The 19827-nt window shown below is 37.6% G+C and overlaps 2 protein-coding genes across 2 annotated transcripts in view; one reads left to right on the top strand and one right to left on the bottom strand.

Annotated features, from left to right (window-relative positions):
- Positions 1-1751: 1751 nt before the first annotated feature.
- LOC148370937 (Y+L amino acid transporter 2) lies at positions 1752-18894 on the bottom strand. Its single transcript, XM_088328753.1, has 12 exons — positions 18640-18894; positions 15298-15445; positions 14295-14470; positions 14065-14207; positions 9437-9562; positions 9123-9267; positions 8926-9049; positions 7649-7752; positions 7164-7260; positions 6765-6914; positions 6504-6687; positions 1752-3290 (listed from the first exon to the last, which is right to left on the bottom strand). Exons 2-12 carry the CDS (start codon positions 15427-15429, stop codon positions 3196-3198), a joined length of 1476 nt encoding a protein of 491 aa, XP_088184879.1. The 5' UTR covers positions 15430-15445; positions 18640-18894; the 3' UTR covers positions 1752-3195.
- stmn2b (stathmin 2b) overlaps positions 18715-19827 on the top strand; it is a 17450-nt gene continuing 16337 nt past the window's right edge. Inside the window, exon 1 of the mRNA XM_088328754.1 lies at positions 18715-18735. The gene's annotated coding sequence lies outside the window, so the exon portion shown is untranslated. The remainder of the gene's footprint in view (positions 18736-19827) is intronic.

The following is a 19827-nucleotide window of genomic DNA, read 5'->3' as shown; positions in this document are numbered from 1 at the left end:
ATCAAAAAGGTCATGCTCTACCTGTTACAAGGGAACTGCCACAAAATTGAAATTTTTATAGCCTGTCAGGCACAAAATCGAAAGCTCTCACAATGGGTTTTTTTTCCACCCACCAGCAGCATGCACTAACCCACGCAAGCAGCCTTTTATCCCAGAAAGCCTCCAGCAGTGCCAGAAAATTAAGAGACGAGGCAGAGTGTAATTTTCCCGTTGCCATGGAGTGAGAAGTAGTCACGTGCATATTGGAGTTGATATTGCCAGGCTGCGAGCCAAGAGTTGAGAATGGAGTGTGTAGTAATAAAAGTAAACGGATATATGAAATGTAACACTGGTAAAGATAACATTGTACACGTGAAGAGATAGTGCCAGGCATGTATTATTAAGTTTAGGGAGACCTCTGCTGGTCAGAAGTGGTAAAGAAAAAAACGCAGTTAAGTTTTGTAAACAAATGTGTTGTCTTTTAAATGAATCAGAGTTGTTAGAAAGATTAAAAAGTGAAACCAGGGTTGTTGCATATTAATAAAAATAAATAAAATAACATACAAACAATAAATAATCGTTGTATTATTTCATATATATTATATTCATTACATTTAAAACAAGATCATCACAATTCAAAGCAAAAAGCTTGCAAAAAACATTTTTCAATTTTTCTAACCACAAATAATTTACAATTTTAATTGAATAAATAAGGGAACAAAGTTTGTGCCAAAAAATATGATATAACTAATAGAATATATAAAGTAATAATTTAGATATTACCTAGTTTACCTTTTCATTGCCATATTTAAACATTTTAATAACAATGCTGATGTGAATGATATTTGAACGGTTTGAAAATAATTTTAGTGAGTTTTTTCCCAATTAAAATAAAGATGTTTTTTTTTTATTGAAAGCATTAAACAAACACAAAGAATGTGTACTAGACCACAGACTGAAGCACACGATGATAAGACCATTTAATTTTTTAGATCAGGCTTGACAGCAAGCGAGTGGGGAGTATCTTCACTCGTGTGACTACTTTCGTGTGCCTCATTGTCAACCCCGAGTACCAAATAAACACGTGTTGTCTCTGCTTCGCACATGCGACAATTGGCGCCGCTTGTGACTATACCAAATAGAAAATTAGGTAAATATATACAGTAAACATGAAACAATGTATATAAAATAGAGATCTTGAAATTTAAGTTAGATCCAAAGGTTAAATTATAAGCAAAAGCTCATCAGCACTAAACTCCATCAGGCACGAACAGCAGCACACTTACGGTTAAACTCTCTATGCCGATTGTGAGGCCTTCTGGATCGTTTCCTTAACCAGTTCAGACGTCCATGCAACTCCATCTCTGACCGAAAAACATCAGCCCTAATCAATACTTTTGGTAATCATCATTTGGCAAGGGGGGGGGGGGGGTGGAGAGACAGCAGGGACAACCACCCACTTCAAGAGTTACGACAGCTTCTGCAGTGAAACATTGCATAGTGCTTGCTTCATATTTTATTCAAGCGTGACTCAATGCAACCAAACTCCTGTGCGTGCTATACTTGCCTGCTCCTAAGAGAGAGCCAATCAGGATGCAGATTGTGGCATGTTGTAATATGATGCCCACTCTATCGGGAACCTTAAGGGCCTTTCAGTACAGTAATGATGAAGGGGAATCAATTTATAAGTAAATAAAATCAGATATAAATTGAGAAAATTGCATCATTAAAATAGAAAAAAAAACACAAAGAAAACAAAGAGCATGCGTCTGTACCCATTGGAAAAATAACTTTATTCACATTTATATATTTGTATATATATAAAAAACAAAGTTGGTTTGTTCTTGATATAATAAATACAAAAGCATTTGGCACACACAACCCCAACTTTACAAAAAACACTTTTGGCATCAACAAAAACAATACAACATTATACTGTAACGCCAAAAATTCTCAACGGAAGAGACTCACGATATATATATATATATATATATATATATATATATACATATATATATATATGACAACTAGCATTCACGCTATCAGCTACATTTCAACTTGCGAGCTCTTTCTAGCGAGTGGCACTTGGATAGGATTCGACAACTAATAACTTTTCTGTGATTGAGTCACCAAATTTTGAGACTTCTGATATTTATCAACTGAGAGTATTTAATAAATATTTAAAAGGCGCATAAACGTTGGGAGGAAACTTGCACAGAAGGCACACTAGTCGACTCGTGAAGGGGGTTTACAGTGCTTAAAGCTTGTGTTCTGGCGCCCCCTATTGGCACAAAAAGTGAGGGCTGTAGAGCGTGAATAAAAAGGTCCGTGCAAGTGAAGTATACACGTAATCCAAATGCACTAGGAGGGTTTGTATTATGGAAAAGGAGAGAAATAAATTATTTGGACAAATACGTTTATTATTTGGTAAGAAAGCATTAAAATAAAAAAATAAAAAAGTTTTGAGCATTAAAAATTGAAATATTTGATTAATTCGTTTTTTGAAGAAAAGTTTTACATGTGCGATATTAAAAGTATTATTTGACAAATAGGGTAATTTCAAGTTTTCGGGAAAAAAAGTCCCAAGTTTGACTATCAAAAACGGATGCAATCCGATGGAAGAATTTTTATTTAGTTTTTTAGAATTTGATAAAAAAAAAAAGGGCAATACTTCTATGAGCTTACCTTAATTTGTACATTTTGTGCACAAAAATTACCTTCATTACCGGCATTTTCCTATTTAAATTACAGATCCCTCCACTTTTACAGCATCTTTAGTACTTGGGCTTATATAGTAATTGTACATCTTTAAATAACCAGCAGCACAAAGTTTAGACACACCATTTGAAACAGTACACAAGATACTTCAAGTCTGGTTTAAAAAATAAAACGTATAAAACGTGATCAAACGAAGTCAGTACAATCATGAAAAGAAACCTGATGTAAAGCTTTAAGCTTTCACGAAGGGAAACCACAATCCAAACGTGGGCTACAATCCATTGGTGTGCATGACCAAATAGCAAAAACCAAATGAAGTGTGAAAAAGTTAAATAAATTCCAACCTTAGTGAAACAAACTGACCATAGAATGTTCCTAAAATAGAACAATACATGCAGCTTTCTTGTGTATAGAAAAAATGGTGGCAAGCTCTGTGCAGAGGCAACACGTGATCATGTGTAGTGTGCTGTACCGCTTTTTTTCTCCTCTGTTTTACTTTCATTCCATTTTGTTGGGGTCAATGTTGTCCAAGTCAATGTCAGGAGAGGCCACACAGCAGTAACATAACTTTTGGGTGAAAGACGAAAGCGCATCTGTGAAAAAAAGATACACATAGTTAAAGGAAAGAACGTATATAACTTTTTTTCCCCACTCTGCAATAATTACAAAGCTCAAGGTTTTTTATACAGTAGATGCTTTTCGCTAAACGGCAACCAAGTCAATCATTAACTCTCGTTACTTTGGCGGCTGAAAACCAACAGCGTTGTCCCCCTTAGCACACCTGACGCTGATTTCAGCGGTGCCGATTTTGTTTTAAGTCACGTGTGTCTGATTGTGTCACTATTCAAAATAGCCACGATCATACAGGTAGATAGAGATTACAAATACAGTATTTACTTATGTGCTGGAAGAAAAGGCGAATAAGGCTGAGTTATGTCTCGTGTCATTAGCGGACGAAACATGAAACATGAAACTATGGAAGTGAACGAAGTGAGTCAGATCCCTACCAATCAACCGTTGGTTCCCTCAGAAAAGCCCTTTTCTCTTGGTCAATACGCATTTTTTGGTAACTGTGTTGTTGACTTTGAATTTTTTTGAGCATAAATAGGTTAAACTTGTTTTGTGTTTTTTTTGTAGATCTATAAAGATTTTATATTTTCCGTGTTTGTATAAGAATCCAATGTTCATTCTTTCTTTCTACTTTTATCTCTTTTTCCTTTTGTTTCTTTTTTTCAGTGTTAGTCTTTTTCTCTTGTTGTTCACCCTTTTTAAGTCATTCTACGCATGTCACATAATCGTTGGTAATGTAGGGATCAAAGCAAAAAACCTACCTGAAGAGCAAATTGGGACAAGTAAAGCCAGGTTAAAAAAAAAAAAAATCCCTAAAAATATTTTGAATTTTCATCTCTTCAAGTAAACACTGATGTTTTTCGTATTTGCTCAGAACATTTCGAATTCTTTGACATACAACTTATTTTTGAAGTAACGGAAATAGTTACTTTCCCTGGTAACTAGTTATTTTTACTATAGAGTAATTACGTTACTAACACAGTTACTACTTCTTCCAAAAAGTAGTGAGTAACTATAACTAATTACTTTTTTCATCTGCCGTCCCTGTGGCAAATTTTGCGGTGGTGGCCTCGCGATAATACACCGCAAGATCTGGAAAGGTCTGCCCATGCCAGTTCCATTCTGCTCATTTAAATGCAATGTTTTCAAGCTGCCTAGTTCCTCTCCCACTGCTATTGCCGCCATCTAGTTTCTCCTCATTTCTGCCATTATCCATTCTTCGCTTTCCACTGATATTGTCCCCTCTGCCCTTAAAACAACCACTGTCATGCCCATTCCTAAAATGGTAAATGGTCTGCATTTATATAGCACTTTTCAAGTCAATGAAGACCTCCCAAAGCACACTCACAAAAAGCCCGGTTCGGACCCCAACACCTTCAACAATCTCCGCCCTATCTCTGACTTACCATTCATATCAAAAATCCTCAAATAAGTAGTTTCCTTCGAACTTCATGCTCATCTCACTACCCATTGTTTATTTGAACCCTTTCAGATCGGTTTCTGTCTGCACCACAGCACTGAAACTGCACTTATCAAGATCCCTAATGACCTCCTCATTGTCGCTTATTCTGGTTTATTATCCATTCTCATCCTCCTTGGCCTAAGTGCCGCCTTTGACACCATTTACCCTTCCATTCTTCTTAGCAGACTCTTTACTTGGCCTAACCCACACCACCCTCCAATGGTTACACTGGTACCTCACTGGCCGCACTCAATCCATTCAACTCAAGTCCTTCTCTTCTGACCACTTTCCAGTCTCCACAGGTGAGCCCCAGGGCTCTGTCCTTGGGGCCCCTCCTCTTTATAACAAACCTAGTCCCCCCCCAGGACATCCATCAATTATCCGCACCGCTTATCCTCAGTAGGGTCGCGGGGTGTTGCAGCCCATCCCAGCTATCTTCAGGCATAGGCAGGGGACACCCTGAACTGGTTGCCAGCCAGTCGCAGGGCACACAGGGACCGACAACTCACTCGCTCATACACAACTAGGGACAATTTGGACCGGCCAATTAACCTGACATGCATGTTTTTGGAATGTGGGAGGAAACCCACGCAAGCACGGGGAGAACACGCAAACTCCACACAGGGGGTTCGACCTCATGACCTCAGACTGTGCCACACACGCGCTAACCACAGCACCGCCGTGCTGTCCTCCCTTAGGACATATTCTCAGAAATTCAAGATTTTCTTCCACTGCTTCGCGGATGACACCAAAGTTTACCTTTCCTGCAAAACCAACTCGACACTCCCACCACCTGACCTCAACTCCTACATTTCTGAAATAAAATCATGGTTCACTGTCAACTTTCTAAAACTAAACAGCAATAAAACTGAACTCAGAGGCACCAAATCAACCTTCTCTAAAGTTGACTCCTCTCTTTTTGGTGACAATTTATCAGTTAATCCCTCCCTCTGGTCAAGAGTCTGGGTGTCATCCTCGACAGTACAATCTCCTTCAACTTTTATTTAAATAACATCACCTGGTCAGCTTATTTTCAACAGTTTTTTCCCTCCCCGACCCCCCACACCAATGCCATTCTCGTCCATAGCCTTGTCACCTCACGCCTCGATTACTGCAATTTCCTCCTCTAGGGTTTACCCTAAAACTCCCTCAATAAACTTCAGCTGGTCCATAACTCTGCTGCACACATCATAACCAAAACCCCCTCTCGCCATCATATTACCCCTGTCCTTCAGCAACACCTCTGGCTCCCTATCAACCATATAATCAACTACAAAATCCGCCTCTACACCTACATGGCCAATTATACCCTTGCCCCTCTCTACCTCTCTGACCTCCTTCACATTGCCACACTAACCCGCACCTACAGATCATCCTTCTCCCTTCATCTCACTATAACCATGTCACGAGTGTTAAAAAAAATATATCCTGTGCAAGGGAACTGAGAGATTTACATATATATGTCTAATTTTGAAAAAAAAACCAAACAAAAAAAAAAAAAAAAACATTTTTGAAAAATTAATCATCTATTTTAAAGACACTGATCATGCTAATGGTCTTTAAAGCCCGTTAGAAATAAAACTTCCTAGAAAATCACAATGACCCATCACTGGCGAACCTTTTTCAAAATCGGTCTTACTCAAAGTGTTCTTAGGAGGCTACCCATTTCATGTGGGCACCGAGTTGGTGAACGGCTTTAGCTAGTTATGTCGGGGTTCAGTGAAGAAAAAAAGTTATTTTCTCAAGACAATTATGAAATACAAGATTCTCTTACACAGAATTTTGCCGAAGAAAGCGGGTCGAGACTGGCGCGGCAGGTGGAGGCAGAGGAAGTAGACAGGCACGCCAGACAGCGCCACTCCGATGCCAACCAGTGAGTTGATGGTGTCGCTGTAGAGTGGCACTACTACCAAGAAGAGGCTACACAGGCTGTAGACTATGGGGAAGAACAAGGAAAGCTGTGGAGGAAATTAATTGATCTATAAGTCAATTAAAAAGATATAAGTAAAAAAATGACGCAGGCAAATAAATTAACCTTGATGGGTCGGTGCATGTCCGGCGCCTTGAAGCGTAGGTAGATGAGGCTGACAATGGACAATCCAATGAAGAGCCAGTAGTTGAAGCTGAAGTAGTTGATTAAGCGAAATACGTCGGGCACAGACAGATACACCAAAGACATGGCGCCCTGATTTAAAAAAATACAAAATAGTGCTGACTAAAATTGATGGAAAACTTGATCAAAACGACCAAAACTGATCAATTTGCCTGATTCAGAATAATTATGTGCATGGGGCATGCTATTTCACTCCAGTCTCATTATTTTCCGTCTTTTTTTTTCTTAATATGAATTTATCACAGACACACATAAAAATAACCAAATATAACATAACGTAGTCTTTAAGTGCTTGATGGAAATAGTGATGGGGATACTAACATTAAAAAGCAGAGCAGGAATGGGGGTATAGCGCTCCACATGAATCATGGACAAGACATTTGGGAGATGGCCTTCTCTTGAACCAACGAAAAACAACCTGAGGAAAAACATTAACGTTTACTTTGTTGCAGGTTTTTTATACAGCATAGACTACTAACTTAATTGAAATGCCATCAATTTATTCTGTCATGGACAATAAAAGAACAGGATATTCAAAAAACCAGAAAGGTACGTTTTAAAATGTTGCATCTTATCCAAAAGGTCTTGTGACACTTTGCCAAACTAGGGGCCAGTATAAGACAGACATTTGTTGGTAACCATAACAAATGTTGGGCAAAATTAAGTAGGGTTTAAGCATTACAAGCCTATGAATATTGGCTCTACTGTACCAAAGATACACAATTAAAAAAAACTCTGACTATAGTTTAGTTGGGACCTTTTTTTAATAATCAAAAAGACCAGGGTAGGGAAAAACAAAGTATGACCTGGAGGCGGCAATGATAGAGGAGTTGAGGCCACCGTAACAGGAAATGGCCACAGATAGAGGGATCAGCCAGCGTCCCCAGCCCAGAACCTCATCTGCAAACGTCTGCAAAGAAATTTGGCGTCATTCATAGGAACAGTCCAACAGGGATCAAACCTGAAGGCCATGTGCAGATAATTACAACCCTCTAATCGCATGGCCCTAGCACTAAACTGTTTAACTCGACAGACAGGCTTTCCGCTACCCATAAATGCAGATGCGCTAGCGGGCGGACTGTCTGGAAGTCATGTACACGGCTGCATATTTAGTGGACTTGCGCGATCAAAATCAGTTTTGATCGAGACAATCAAGGACACTGCACCTGGAACTACATTTAGACATTACATTGACAGATAAAAAGTTAAAAGTACTTAGTAAGTCGAACCAGAAAGTTCCTTGTCTTCTCAAAAATACTACCTCACACTAGAAGATTTTAATCGAGGGCCCAACAAGTCGCCACAAAGTCCTACTGGTTTTAATGTAATTAATTTTCTGTAATTTAAGTCATTTTTTTCCCCATTTTCCCCCAGAATCTCGAGTACTTTAAGACTTTGCAAGTTAGTGCAATACAATACTGTATTATTTATATTATATTTATTTGGTATGGGTCCCAAGACTTGCAATGATTCTGAAGGGAGAAGCAAAAACATGACAACCATGTAAAAGAACGTTGCGAATATAAAAAAATATGGCACATTCATTGTTACCCTAGCTAAAGAATATGGCCGTAACCAATAGACGATCAAGACGATTATCAAGTATAAGAAGGCGATCGAAGCAAATGAGTCTTCCAAATACATGAAATCCTCAATTCAATCAAAGTTCTGACTAAGATCTCCAAAGGTACAAAAATAAAATTATCTTGCCTTTACATGTAGAATATAATTCCTTTTATTGCCATCACACGAGGTGTCAAAGAAATTTAAAGCTGCCCAATATAAAGCACATATATACATAGAATTGAAAACATTGAATTTGAAAGCAGTGCAATTACCCATATGATGAAATTTTAGACATATACACATACACACATACATACATACATACATACATACATATACATATATACACATATATATATAATATAATGTTTTATATGTAATATACATGCATGTGATTAAATACAAGTAGGACTTACTACATAAGATTCATTATGTTACTAATGTTTAATATGTATTTGACATCACCATGTTTTTGCCTGGGGGTATGCAGGGTTTAGAATGCATCTCTAGCACTTACCACGGCAACAGCTTCACTCATGAGCACCTGCTCGGAATCCATTACCACATAATAGGCCACGTTAGTCAAGATGTAGATGACTGTGACGATGGGCATTGAAATAGCTATGCTCAAGGGTAGATTCCTTCAACAACAAAGTCAAGTTGCTTATCATTCTTGATATGGTTAAAATGGCTGTTGAGATGACTTATTTTTACCTCTCTGGGTTCTTAATTTCCTCAGTGATAAAGTTGAGCGTATCCCAGCCGGAATAAGAGTACAATGCAGAATAGAGTGCTAGCGCCATGTCGCCGGGGTTCAACTTGGAACCTTGGAACGAGTCCTCGAAGTTCTTATTAAAACCTGTTGTTAAACCAATGAAATTTGCATAACATTGCAAGAAATTAGGATGTAGGAGAAACATACCTATACAAGGAGATTACAAAAAGCTAGAAACATTTTTTACTCTCTATTGCCACAGTAACAGTTAAAGAGTTAAGCAAGTTACATTGACCCGTTTAACGAGTCGTACCTTGCCCTAGCTTGACGAGTCCGGTGATGATGATGACGATTAGCGCCAGCACTTTGGCCACGGTGGAGATGACTTGAAGAATAGCTCCCCACTTTACTTTCAAACAGTTCACTGCCGTCAACAAACCTGAGGAAAGCGAAAGAAGCTGCATTGTTGCTGGAGGCACAAACAACTGACTTAAAATTATGCATATTTCAAATAGCAGAGATTGATAGGAACCAGTAAAAACATGCATAATAAAAAAGGAAAAGAAACATGTACAACGCACACTTGGAGTTGCATTTTGGGGGGAAATGTATTTAATCAATTCCAAAACCCAAAACATACATGTCATCTTCAAAGGCAGTTTAAATAAAATAAATTGGGGACCACGGTATACTAACGTTACACGTATGTACATTTCTCAGACAAGCTCATATACAACAGAAACAAGGCATCATATCAGGAGTGTTTCAGGTCACCCTTGCATCTGTGTCACTTTTATGGGTGAACAACTCCCCACAGTCGGGAGGCTGCTTCCTGCTCTATCTTCTATGTTGCAGTCAAGGTTGAAATTATCAACATGGACCAAGAGCGTCCTCTTGTGGTTTAGTGTGATAATAAAATGTGAAGTGATATACAGTACAGGTAATAGAAAATTTTAACTCAATGATATAATAATGTGTAAATAATTTCACGTACAAGTCTCACCAGATTATATGTCACCCTGGGCTAAACTATGAAAAAAACTGCAACTCAAGCCCCTTTTCCACTACACTGTTCTGGCCTTCTTTGCCTCGCCTTTCCCCAGAACCTTTTCTATAATAGGTTGGTGCTGCGTATTGATGTAATTTCAGCGCCATATTTAGCATGAATCTTCGGCTCAAATCTTCAGCGCGAACCAGAAGTACACTCATACTCAGAATTGCGATAATTGATGAGCGGGCAGCGGAGCGGTTAATGTACTTGGTAATATGTGTGTTGCTGTTTTTGGTAGAGAGATGAGCGGCGTATTAATTTTGAAGCAGCAAGACGAAACGCGTAGGCAACAAGATTACAGTTGCGGAAATCAAGCAGCAAAATACAAACACGCAACGTGGTTATAAAATGGCGGAGAGGACAAACTGAACCTTCCTTTCTCTACTACCCTCTCTGAACAATCATTGGTCAGCAGTGCCCCTACGAAGTGCACCAATAAGTGGTCGGCAGTGACACATGACATTTCGAGTCCCCGGTCCGGGGTATAGAACCTCAACAGAGAGGGTACCTAAGGCCAGGCTCCCATGGACTAAGAACCGGTTCCTTTTTCAAAACGGAAAACCAAAAGAGGTCGGGCGAGGAAGGCCAGAAGCAAGTAAGGGAAAAGGGGCATTATAGTCTGGAAAATGGAGTAAATTTTCTTTAACAAAAAACCTTGCAAAAAGTTGGGGAAAAAATTTGGGAAAATGGTGCAATTCTGTCACTTTGAGTCTCTGTAGTTTGTAGTCTACCTTGTGCTTTTTTAACACTTGTTTGCTGTTGCAGTCAAATTTTACACCGTGTCCCTTTATACATAAAATGTTGATTTTTTTTTTTACGGGAAATTTTCTAGATTATTGTATTTTATGGGTACACAAAAGATAACAAAACAGAAGTAAAGCCTAAATTCAGAGAAGTTATACGGTTTAAGTCATGGTATTAAAAAAATAATTCTAATAAAATGTCATGAATTTGAATGATTATTTAAAAAGTAGAAATTTGAATGAGCATGAAAACTGTGTGGGAAATTGTGAATCACTGAATACATTCCTCTAAAAATTGTTAAAATACAAATTTGATATATATATATATATATATATATATATGGGCAGCACGGCGGTGCAGTGGTTAGCGCTTGTGCGGCACAGTTCATGTCATGGGAACCTCCTGCGTGGGTTCAAATCCAGCTCCAGACTTCCTGTGCGGAGTTTGTATGTTCTCCCCGTGCTTGCGTGGGTTTCCTCCGGAAACTCCGGTTTCCTCCCACATTCCAAAAACATGCATCTCAGGTGAATTGGCTGGTCCAAATTGTCCCTAGGTGTGAATAAGCGAGTGAGTTGTCTGTCCCCGTGTGCCCTGCGATTGGCGGGCAACCAGTTCAGGGTGTCCCCTGCCCACTGCCGGGAGATAGCTGGGATGGGCTCCAGCCCCCCCGCGACCCTAATGAGGATAAGCGGTACGGCTAATGAGATGAGATATATATATATATAAATTATTTGGGTTTTTTTACTCTGTAAACATAAACAATATGTAGAAATTTAAAACAATTTACGAGACGTTTTTGGGGAGCATTTTTTAAGATTACACAATTTGAATGAACTGTGAAATTGCTTTACAATTATTTTATCCTGCGTTTTTGTTTCAAAACATGCATTTTTAAATCCAAATAAGTGAAAACATAAAAATGTGTTTTTTAAAAGAGGGTTGCTTTGCATGAAACATGAACGTTCTTTGTAGTTCTAAGACAGTCATAAAATGTACACATCTCTTTTTTGGTTCTTAAAGTTGTATTCAAGTTGGAACTTGTTCCTTCAAAACGTAGCTTGCATGGCATGTAAAGGCAAGTAAAATGCGACGAAAGGCAGCAGTCAAGTCACAATTTTTGCATCAAAATTGATCAAAATGTTTAACTAGTGAAGCTACAGGGTGCCTTAAGGGCCCACAACTATGACAATCTGAAGGCACAGGCAAATCCTGGCACGCTGGATTTACTACACAATTGCGCTTATTGGGCTTGTTAACTCTTAAATATTTCACAATGACAACTTATGTTTTATAACCACCGACCCGCCTGGTTGCAAGCGTTATCAGCTCTGAGCAAACATGGCTTCGGTCTTAACACAAGAAAACACAGACGTGATGAAGAAATAGTTTTGTGTCACTTGAGAGGATGGTGAAAATGAATGCAGCAGTGTTTTCTTCTGAATAGAAAAACATTCACTCTGTAAATCGATATCATTTCAATTGTTTTTGTTCTCATGATAATGTGATTACAATATAATGTTTGTTTATTTTTCAATTAATATTAGAATGAACAGTACCATTTAGGCTAACTTTGAAGACTTACAATGGAGACTTCATAAATATGAGCATTCTTTTACAGACATTTTTTTAAAACAATCAATTATTACTAGTAGAAGTATAAATAGAAAATGTAAAAATTTTCAGTGGGACTGGTTAAAAAAGCTAAAGAAAAAATGCAGGACATAGTGTTAAGATTTTGTTTGACGGTTCCTTTAAATTTAATTGAACTGAGTTTTTTTCTTTTAATTCCAACGAAAACAATACGAGTTAAGACTTTTTTAAACAATTACTATGGTTTCGGAAAAAATGAATTAATAAAATAATAACCAACACAGCTAATAAACTTGGAAATTATATTTCCTTAAGTCTTAGAATTGTGGTATTTTTGGTTGATAATATCAAATGAATGAGATAACTTCTCTACATTTTTGAGGAGCAATTATCTGATTATAGGACGCACCTTTAAAATAATTCCTCTGTGAGCTTTTTTTTTTTTCATTTAAAAGGCGCATTGAATTAAACATACTAAGAAAGTGAAGTTTGCATTAAAAAAATCAATAACTTAAATTTTAAACAAAAAAAAGTTTTTCATAGAATGTAAATATTGTGAAATCATATTTAACATCTTAATTAACTTGATTCCTTTATAGAGTTACCTAATGGAGAAGCATTTCATCATAATTATGCATTTCCGATTTTATTTACAGGGTTTGTACAACTTTTTCATGGCCAAATTCAAGTACTTTTTAAGGACTTTCAAAGCCAATTTTTCCACTACCATTAAAAAAATCTGGTGTGAATCCTATATTTTACAAATCCACAAATATTTCTGCAATTTTTATATGTGATTTTAACCTTGCTTGTGCATTCATCAAGACATTTAATTTTTTAATATTAAGCAAATTTATTTGTAGATGTAAACAAGAAATGTGGAAATATTTTTATATAAATCTCTGCCCATATAGGTGTTGAGTAAAATGACAGCCATATTTAGCTTACACTTTGAGTTGCAGGGAGTTCTTACCATGACAATTAACTGCTGGGAAACGCTCCCTAAGATTTTTGCATGGCCCATAAAAAATGTCCATAATTGATACGTAATCCTTGCACAAACACACATTTCATAGTGCCCTGTTTAGATGTAGAATGCACCCGTCTTCTAGAGCGTGACTTGTAAGGGGGGGCATAAAAACTAATGACAGGTGCTGTGAATTACGAGGGATGAAAAGCAATGGCAGAGAAAAACAAGCAGAGAGCAGTGTCGGCCTTATTTTTAAGCAGACTTGTTGTGAAACATGGGAACAAATGTAAACACCTCAACCAAAGTTCAAGCACTATTCAATCCTTGAAAACACAAAATAAAATTTGATCAATTTCAATGACTTCATGCACCCGTACGAATCCTGTATTTACCATATTTTCGGTCTAAAGGCGTACCTGATTATAAAGCACATTTTCAAATATCTGGCAAATTTGGTCTTTTTTAGGTGCTCTGTATAGTCTAGAAAATACAGTATTGGAAAAAAATAGAGTTATAAATACCCATGCATGACAGTTTGATCCAGGTAGGAAAAGTGCAACATATTTCAACATCTATGGAAACTTACAAATAATAGCAGCAGCAATGAGTCGCACCGCGTAATAGGGGGCAGGGCATGTCGTGAAGAAGGGCTGGACCAGGTAGCTGGAGAACGTCAAGGCAATTACGGCCTGGCAAGCTGGCTCAACGATCAACAATGAAGTCCAAAGCCTTTCCAAGTAAAAGAAGAAAAACCGGATGAGGGAATGACAACAGGTATGCGTTGCTGAAGTGGACAGACACGTTAGTGCTGCATACCTAATGAAAGCCAAGAAGCTACCAAACGCCTCCAAGATGTAGGCGTAGGACGCACCCGATTTACGGATGGTGGTGCCGAGTTCAGCGTAACACAAGGCGCCGAAAACGGAAAAGATCCCGCCGATTGCCCAGATGACCAGCGATAATCCAAAGGAGCCAGTGTAAAACAATACCCCCTGTTGTGTCGGGTAACACGGACAAAAAATATTGGAATTACAAGCAGACATGCTACACATTTTCATTTTCATTTATGATTTGATGTAATATAGAATCGTTTTAAAACTTAAATACTATTCAAAATAGAGCCAGCTTTTGTCATCATTCATTTAAATTATATTTGGTAAAAGTCACAAAAATTACAAAACAATCTTTAAATAAATTTGGGTGAAACATTTTGGCTTTGTGTCATCCTATTTGCTAGAAAGTGAAAACATTTTCCCCATTTTTTTAAAGAATTAGAAGCAGGGTTCATACACCTTTTCAGGGCCAAATTCAACCACTTTTAAACTCTGGAAAACCGGCTGGTCATAATTTTCCATAGCGGAAAAGCATTCTTGGGTTCTCCAGGGTTCAGGACTCTAAAATGCAATTTTCAAATTTCTCCAGTGCCCTTAAAAAAAGAAATCCAATGTGAATCAATCCATAGCCCTGCTGTTTGACATCAGTGGATGAAAATTTGACAAATCCTAAACCAAATTTTAAACCAGCAGCTGAGAGGCATAGGAAATGAAAAATGAGTTTCTGAGCCCCATTTCAATTAGTGTTTGCTGCTGTCTGTTTTTAATCTGATTGGATTATTTTTTTTTTGTTTAAAAATTGGGGAAGTTACAATTCACTAATTGAAAGCAAATTATTCTTAGGATTACATTTACTTACATTATTAGCTAATCAATCATGTTCTTTTGTTACGGACAAAGCCACGCTTGCCTTCCAGTTACCCCGAGCGCTTCTGACGTAAGAAGTTTAATAAAATCTTTAGGTTCTGCGGCTATCCTTAATTTACCTTAGGTGACACAAAAATACCGGAACCGATCATGTTCCCCACGATGAGGCAGACGCCATGCAGCAGGGAGATTTCTTGCTTCAGGCGCACGCCGCTGCCTTGGGACGCCGTGTCGGCTGCTTCCGCCACCATTCTGACGGACTGCAGACTACCTCGTCCAGCAAACAAGAGTAATGCAGCAGGGGGAGAAGAATAGTAGGTGGGGATTAAAGAGGGTGTTTGAGAATGTGAGAAAGAAAGAGGGCGGGAAGAGAGAAAACACGTGAGGGAGGCCAATAAATAATGGCTGTTAGCAGGAATTGCCCTTACGAGTAAGTTGTGGGGTTACAAGTCATTTGACTCGGCAGCTAAGCTCCACCTACATACAAAGACCACGACTATAATTTATCTCAATTTAGTGAGTCACTTGTCCAGTATTAATATTGATTTGTTTTTTATTAAATAAAAAGGAAATAACTAAAAATGGCCCCTCCAAAACAATGTAGAAAAATGTATTGAACATTTCGTATTTGCTATGGCTGCACGAATAACCAAAATCTAATTGATTTTGCGATGTGACAACTGCAGATGTGTAATCGAAAGACCTTGCATTTTTTTCAATAATTTTTAGTTCCTTTATCGTGTTTTTTTTTTTTGTCACAGTTTGGGTTTTAACAGCCCTGGCCTAGCAGAGCCAAGTTTTAGCAGCACTAACCAATAAAGGCGAGGCAAACTTCTCAAGCAGAATACTACGGCACCCACCCACCATTACTCAGCAGAAAGAAATACTAACAAAACTCCCCAGAAGAGGGCGTTGTCTTCTTGAAGTTAAAGCATGACTATGATTTAGTACTCACAAAAAACTAGCACCGAAAATGCACTTTTCTTTTAAATTTGAAAATTGCATCAAAATTGCAAGTCTGGTTTGAAAAATTGCAATTAGCTTTTCTTCCAAAATCGTGCAGCCCTAGCATTTACAGTTGGCCCCTGGTTCATGGCATTCCCAGTTTACAATATTTTCACGTTATGTTGTGTAATACGATGTTTTTTTTCAACCCGTGTTACAGCATTTTGCCTATCAAGCTACATCAACAATTGATTTCACATGACCAAAAACTTACAATGTCAAACTTTACCTTGTTTATGACAGTTACGGTCATGTAAGATGCTCGTTTGCTTTTGGTTTGTGTCACGACTTCATGGGAATGCTGATATGCTATTGGCTAACTTCCTTCTATAATGCTCAATTTCTCTTTATTTGATTCAGAATCTAGAGTATAAACTTTAATATCTATAACACCAAGACTTGCAGTGGTGGGGTGCTAAAAGGAGCAAAATAATGATAACCATGGAAATGAAGCTTGTAATTATCAAGAAATACAAAGAAGGCACACAAATTGCCAACCTCACCAAGTTGCATGGTCGTAACCAATTGACGATCAGGACTATTATAAAAAATTATGAGGCATTTAGATTAAAGTCTTCCAAGGGGGATCACAATAATTGCTAGAGGAAGTTTTAATTCACCTCAGAGTAAGAGGTAAATAAAATCCCATTTTTCCTTTTCATGTATATTTATTTCTATATTATTCAATCGTATACAAATGTATTAATTTCGAGTAGTGCTAACTATACACCATTTTGATAACACTGTTTAGAAATGCATACAATTTTAATGTTTTTAGATGGTGCACTCGTGGTTTGGAACACATTTGCTAATTCATTTAGGTTTTAAAACCCCTCATTGGACCAATTCACTTTACGAATCCCACCTCAAAATGGTTTAATGTCATATCCTAGGGGTTTACTGTATACATTACATTCAATGAAGCCTTAGTCATTATTTTATTTAACATTTCCTTAGCAAAGTTCTTAGTACTACTTCCGTGTTGACATGTTGGGGTTTGCAACAAGACGAGAAGTCCTCAGGGCGTGGAGTGCAAATTTGTGTACACTTGCGAGCAAATAACACATTAAAGCAACAAATGACCCATGAAGGGCATGCCGGTGGTCTTGGTTAAAAAAGATCAAATGAAGGATCATACAGTGGCGGGTAATTTCCATACAGTCACATTCCTGAGGGGGTTACAGACGGCTGGATTAAACCACAATGGGCACATGATGCCATTTGTTAGAAAAGCTCGAGTTGAATAGGTGTCTTTGTTTTTTATTCAAATGCTGAAACATAAGAAAGGATAAGGGTGACAGATATAAGTTTTGTAGAACCCAATTATTTGGAAAGGGCCAAAATATATTTTACAAATACATATGTATTTTAAGATAGCTGAAATGCATAGATCGTGATTGGCAGATGATATTTCAAATAAGGGCCAGATCATACCGATAAAAGGCATAAAAAGATATATAATGATGAGATAAGCTTTCATAAAAAGGTATAACCACTAGAAATGGTAGATGGTAGCAGTATCCAAACCTATCTATGGCTGTGTAAATTTCCAGTGAATTAATTAAATTAAATGATCTGCATTTATATATTGTTTTTCAAGTCAAGACTTCCCAAAGCGCTTTACAGTGTGCTTCATATTCCCAAATAGCGGCCGTGCAGCCATGTAAGGCGCTAACCTGCTTATTGGGGGCATTAGGGGTTCAGTGTCTTACCCAAGGACACTTCGACATGTAACACGGAGGAGCCAGGATTCGAACTGCGATCTCTTGATCCCAAGACGAGCGCTCTACCTCCTGAGCTATTGTTTTTGAAAAGTATTTTTGACATTTTTTCAGAGGAGAATTTCTATTTTATGTTATCAATATCGAATGCTACTCGCAGCTATTTTCTGAATCAAAAGTAATTGAAAATGATAATAATGAAAGCACGGTTGCTCGCCATCCAAGCACAAATGGATTGAAGAGACGTTAAGAATACAAGTAATTCAACATTATAAAATTTTGAAATAAACGACTTTTCAGGGTGCTGAATTTTGGCCAAATTATACAAACTCGGTCTACTTTGATGAGGCGAACACAACCCAATTTAAGACGTCTATTTGAGGTCTAAATCTTGTCTGAAATGTACCCGACTTGATTTACAACAGGCGCATTTGCTTATAACTAGCAATAGACAAGACATTTAAGCGGCCATTAAAGGGAAACACATCCTCCCCAAGAGCGGAGTTATTTTAACGATGCTAACTGTTAGCATGGAATGACGACATATGCCATTGCGAGAGGATGCCGTGGTTGCTAGCTCGCGAAATGTTTTCCTGCGCCTTCCGCTTTCATTCTTTTTCTTGGGCTGGCCTGAGAAATTACAGATAGTAAAGCAATATATAGATAAGGATGTGAGGGTTTAAGGGAGAGAAAATAAAGAGAGAGTTCAGTCGCGGGGATATAAAGGATACATACCGGCGCTTGACCACGAGGATGAAAAAACGTGACCGAAGCCGGTGTTGTGCCCCGGACGACTTTTTTTTTTCTTCTTCTTCAAGACGGCGTGAGATGGTAGGTTAAATCCTCCCTAAAATCCCAAAGTTACGAGTAGGATGCTTCCATTGTTAATCTTGATATATTCTACCTGTCAAAATCACAGAAATTGACATTTTGGGGGCTTTAAAATAGAACCGTTAGAAATGACAAGTAGGAAATGCTACGTGGCGGAGGGATATGTTAATCTCATCCGCCAAAGGTGAGTTAGGTCCTTACCATAGGTATTGGAAGTAATTGTTTTATAACGCTATTTTTTACATTATACTTTATATAGAATTATGCTTATTTTAGAATATTATTTTACTATTTTGTTTTGTAAATAATATATACATATATTAAAATTAAGTAAAAACATCTGATATTTAAAGGTGTGTCAGTAACTTCAAAATATTCTACTTGCAGCCTCTGTAAAGCTCTTTTGGTTGCGTGGGCAAGTATGTGAAATTCTTAGATGTGCTCGAATAAACTCTTCCTTTTTCATCTTTTGGGGGTTTTGGGTGGGCATTTGGACTGCATAACACCATTTTCATCCGAGAATAAAAGAAAACCGCGAGCACGAGCGTGAAATCCCACTCCTCCTCCTATTCACCCGCCTTTTTTCCTCCAGCATAGTGCGCTGCGTGGCCGTAACACCGGGGGTAAAAGAAAGATAAAAGCAGATAGGCGCGTGGAATACAATATATAAAAGCTCTTTGAACTCAGTTGGCATTGTTAACACATACTTAATAGAGAAAATATTTAATTTTAAACTTTCTAAGGGAAACTCAAACTACACATAACTACTTTTCAGACATGCCACTTAATTATTTATGTTTTACTATAATTATTTTCTACTCACACGGATACTTTAATTTATTTTTCATCATTTTCACTTTTTTAAAATTTTGTATTTTAGGAACTATTTTTTGGCAAATGACACTAAAATTAACATTTATTTTACTGTAATATTTTTCAACTCACATGAGAAAACACCCAAAAAATATACAACAGACGACTTTGCTCAATGTAAGGATTAAGATTTCTATTTTATAAGAAAAAAACGTTACACTCTATGTCTAGTTCATTATTCTTCTTATTTTATGAAAATAAAATAGTTACAAAACACTA

The sequence above is a fragment of the Urocampus carinirostris genome, chromosome 2 (assembly GCF_059441175.1).
Source record: "Urocampus carinirostris isolate Australia breed hairy pipefish chromosome 2, RoL_Ucar_1.0, whole genome shotgun sequence".
Taxonomy (NCBI): domain Eukaryota; kingdom Metazoa; phylum Chordata; class Actinopteri; order Syngnathiformes; family Syngnathidae; genus Urocampus; species Urocampus carinirostris.
This window is presented reverse-complemented; position numbering and strand designations above follow the sequence as displayed.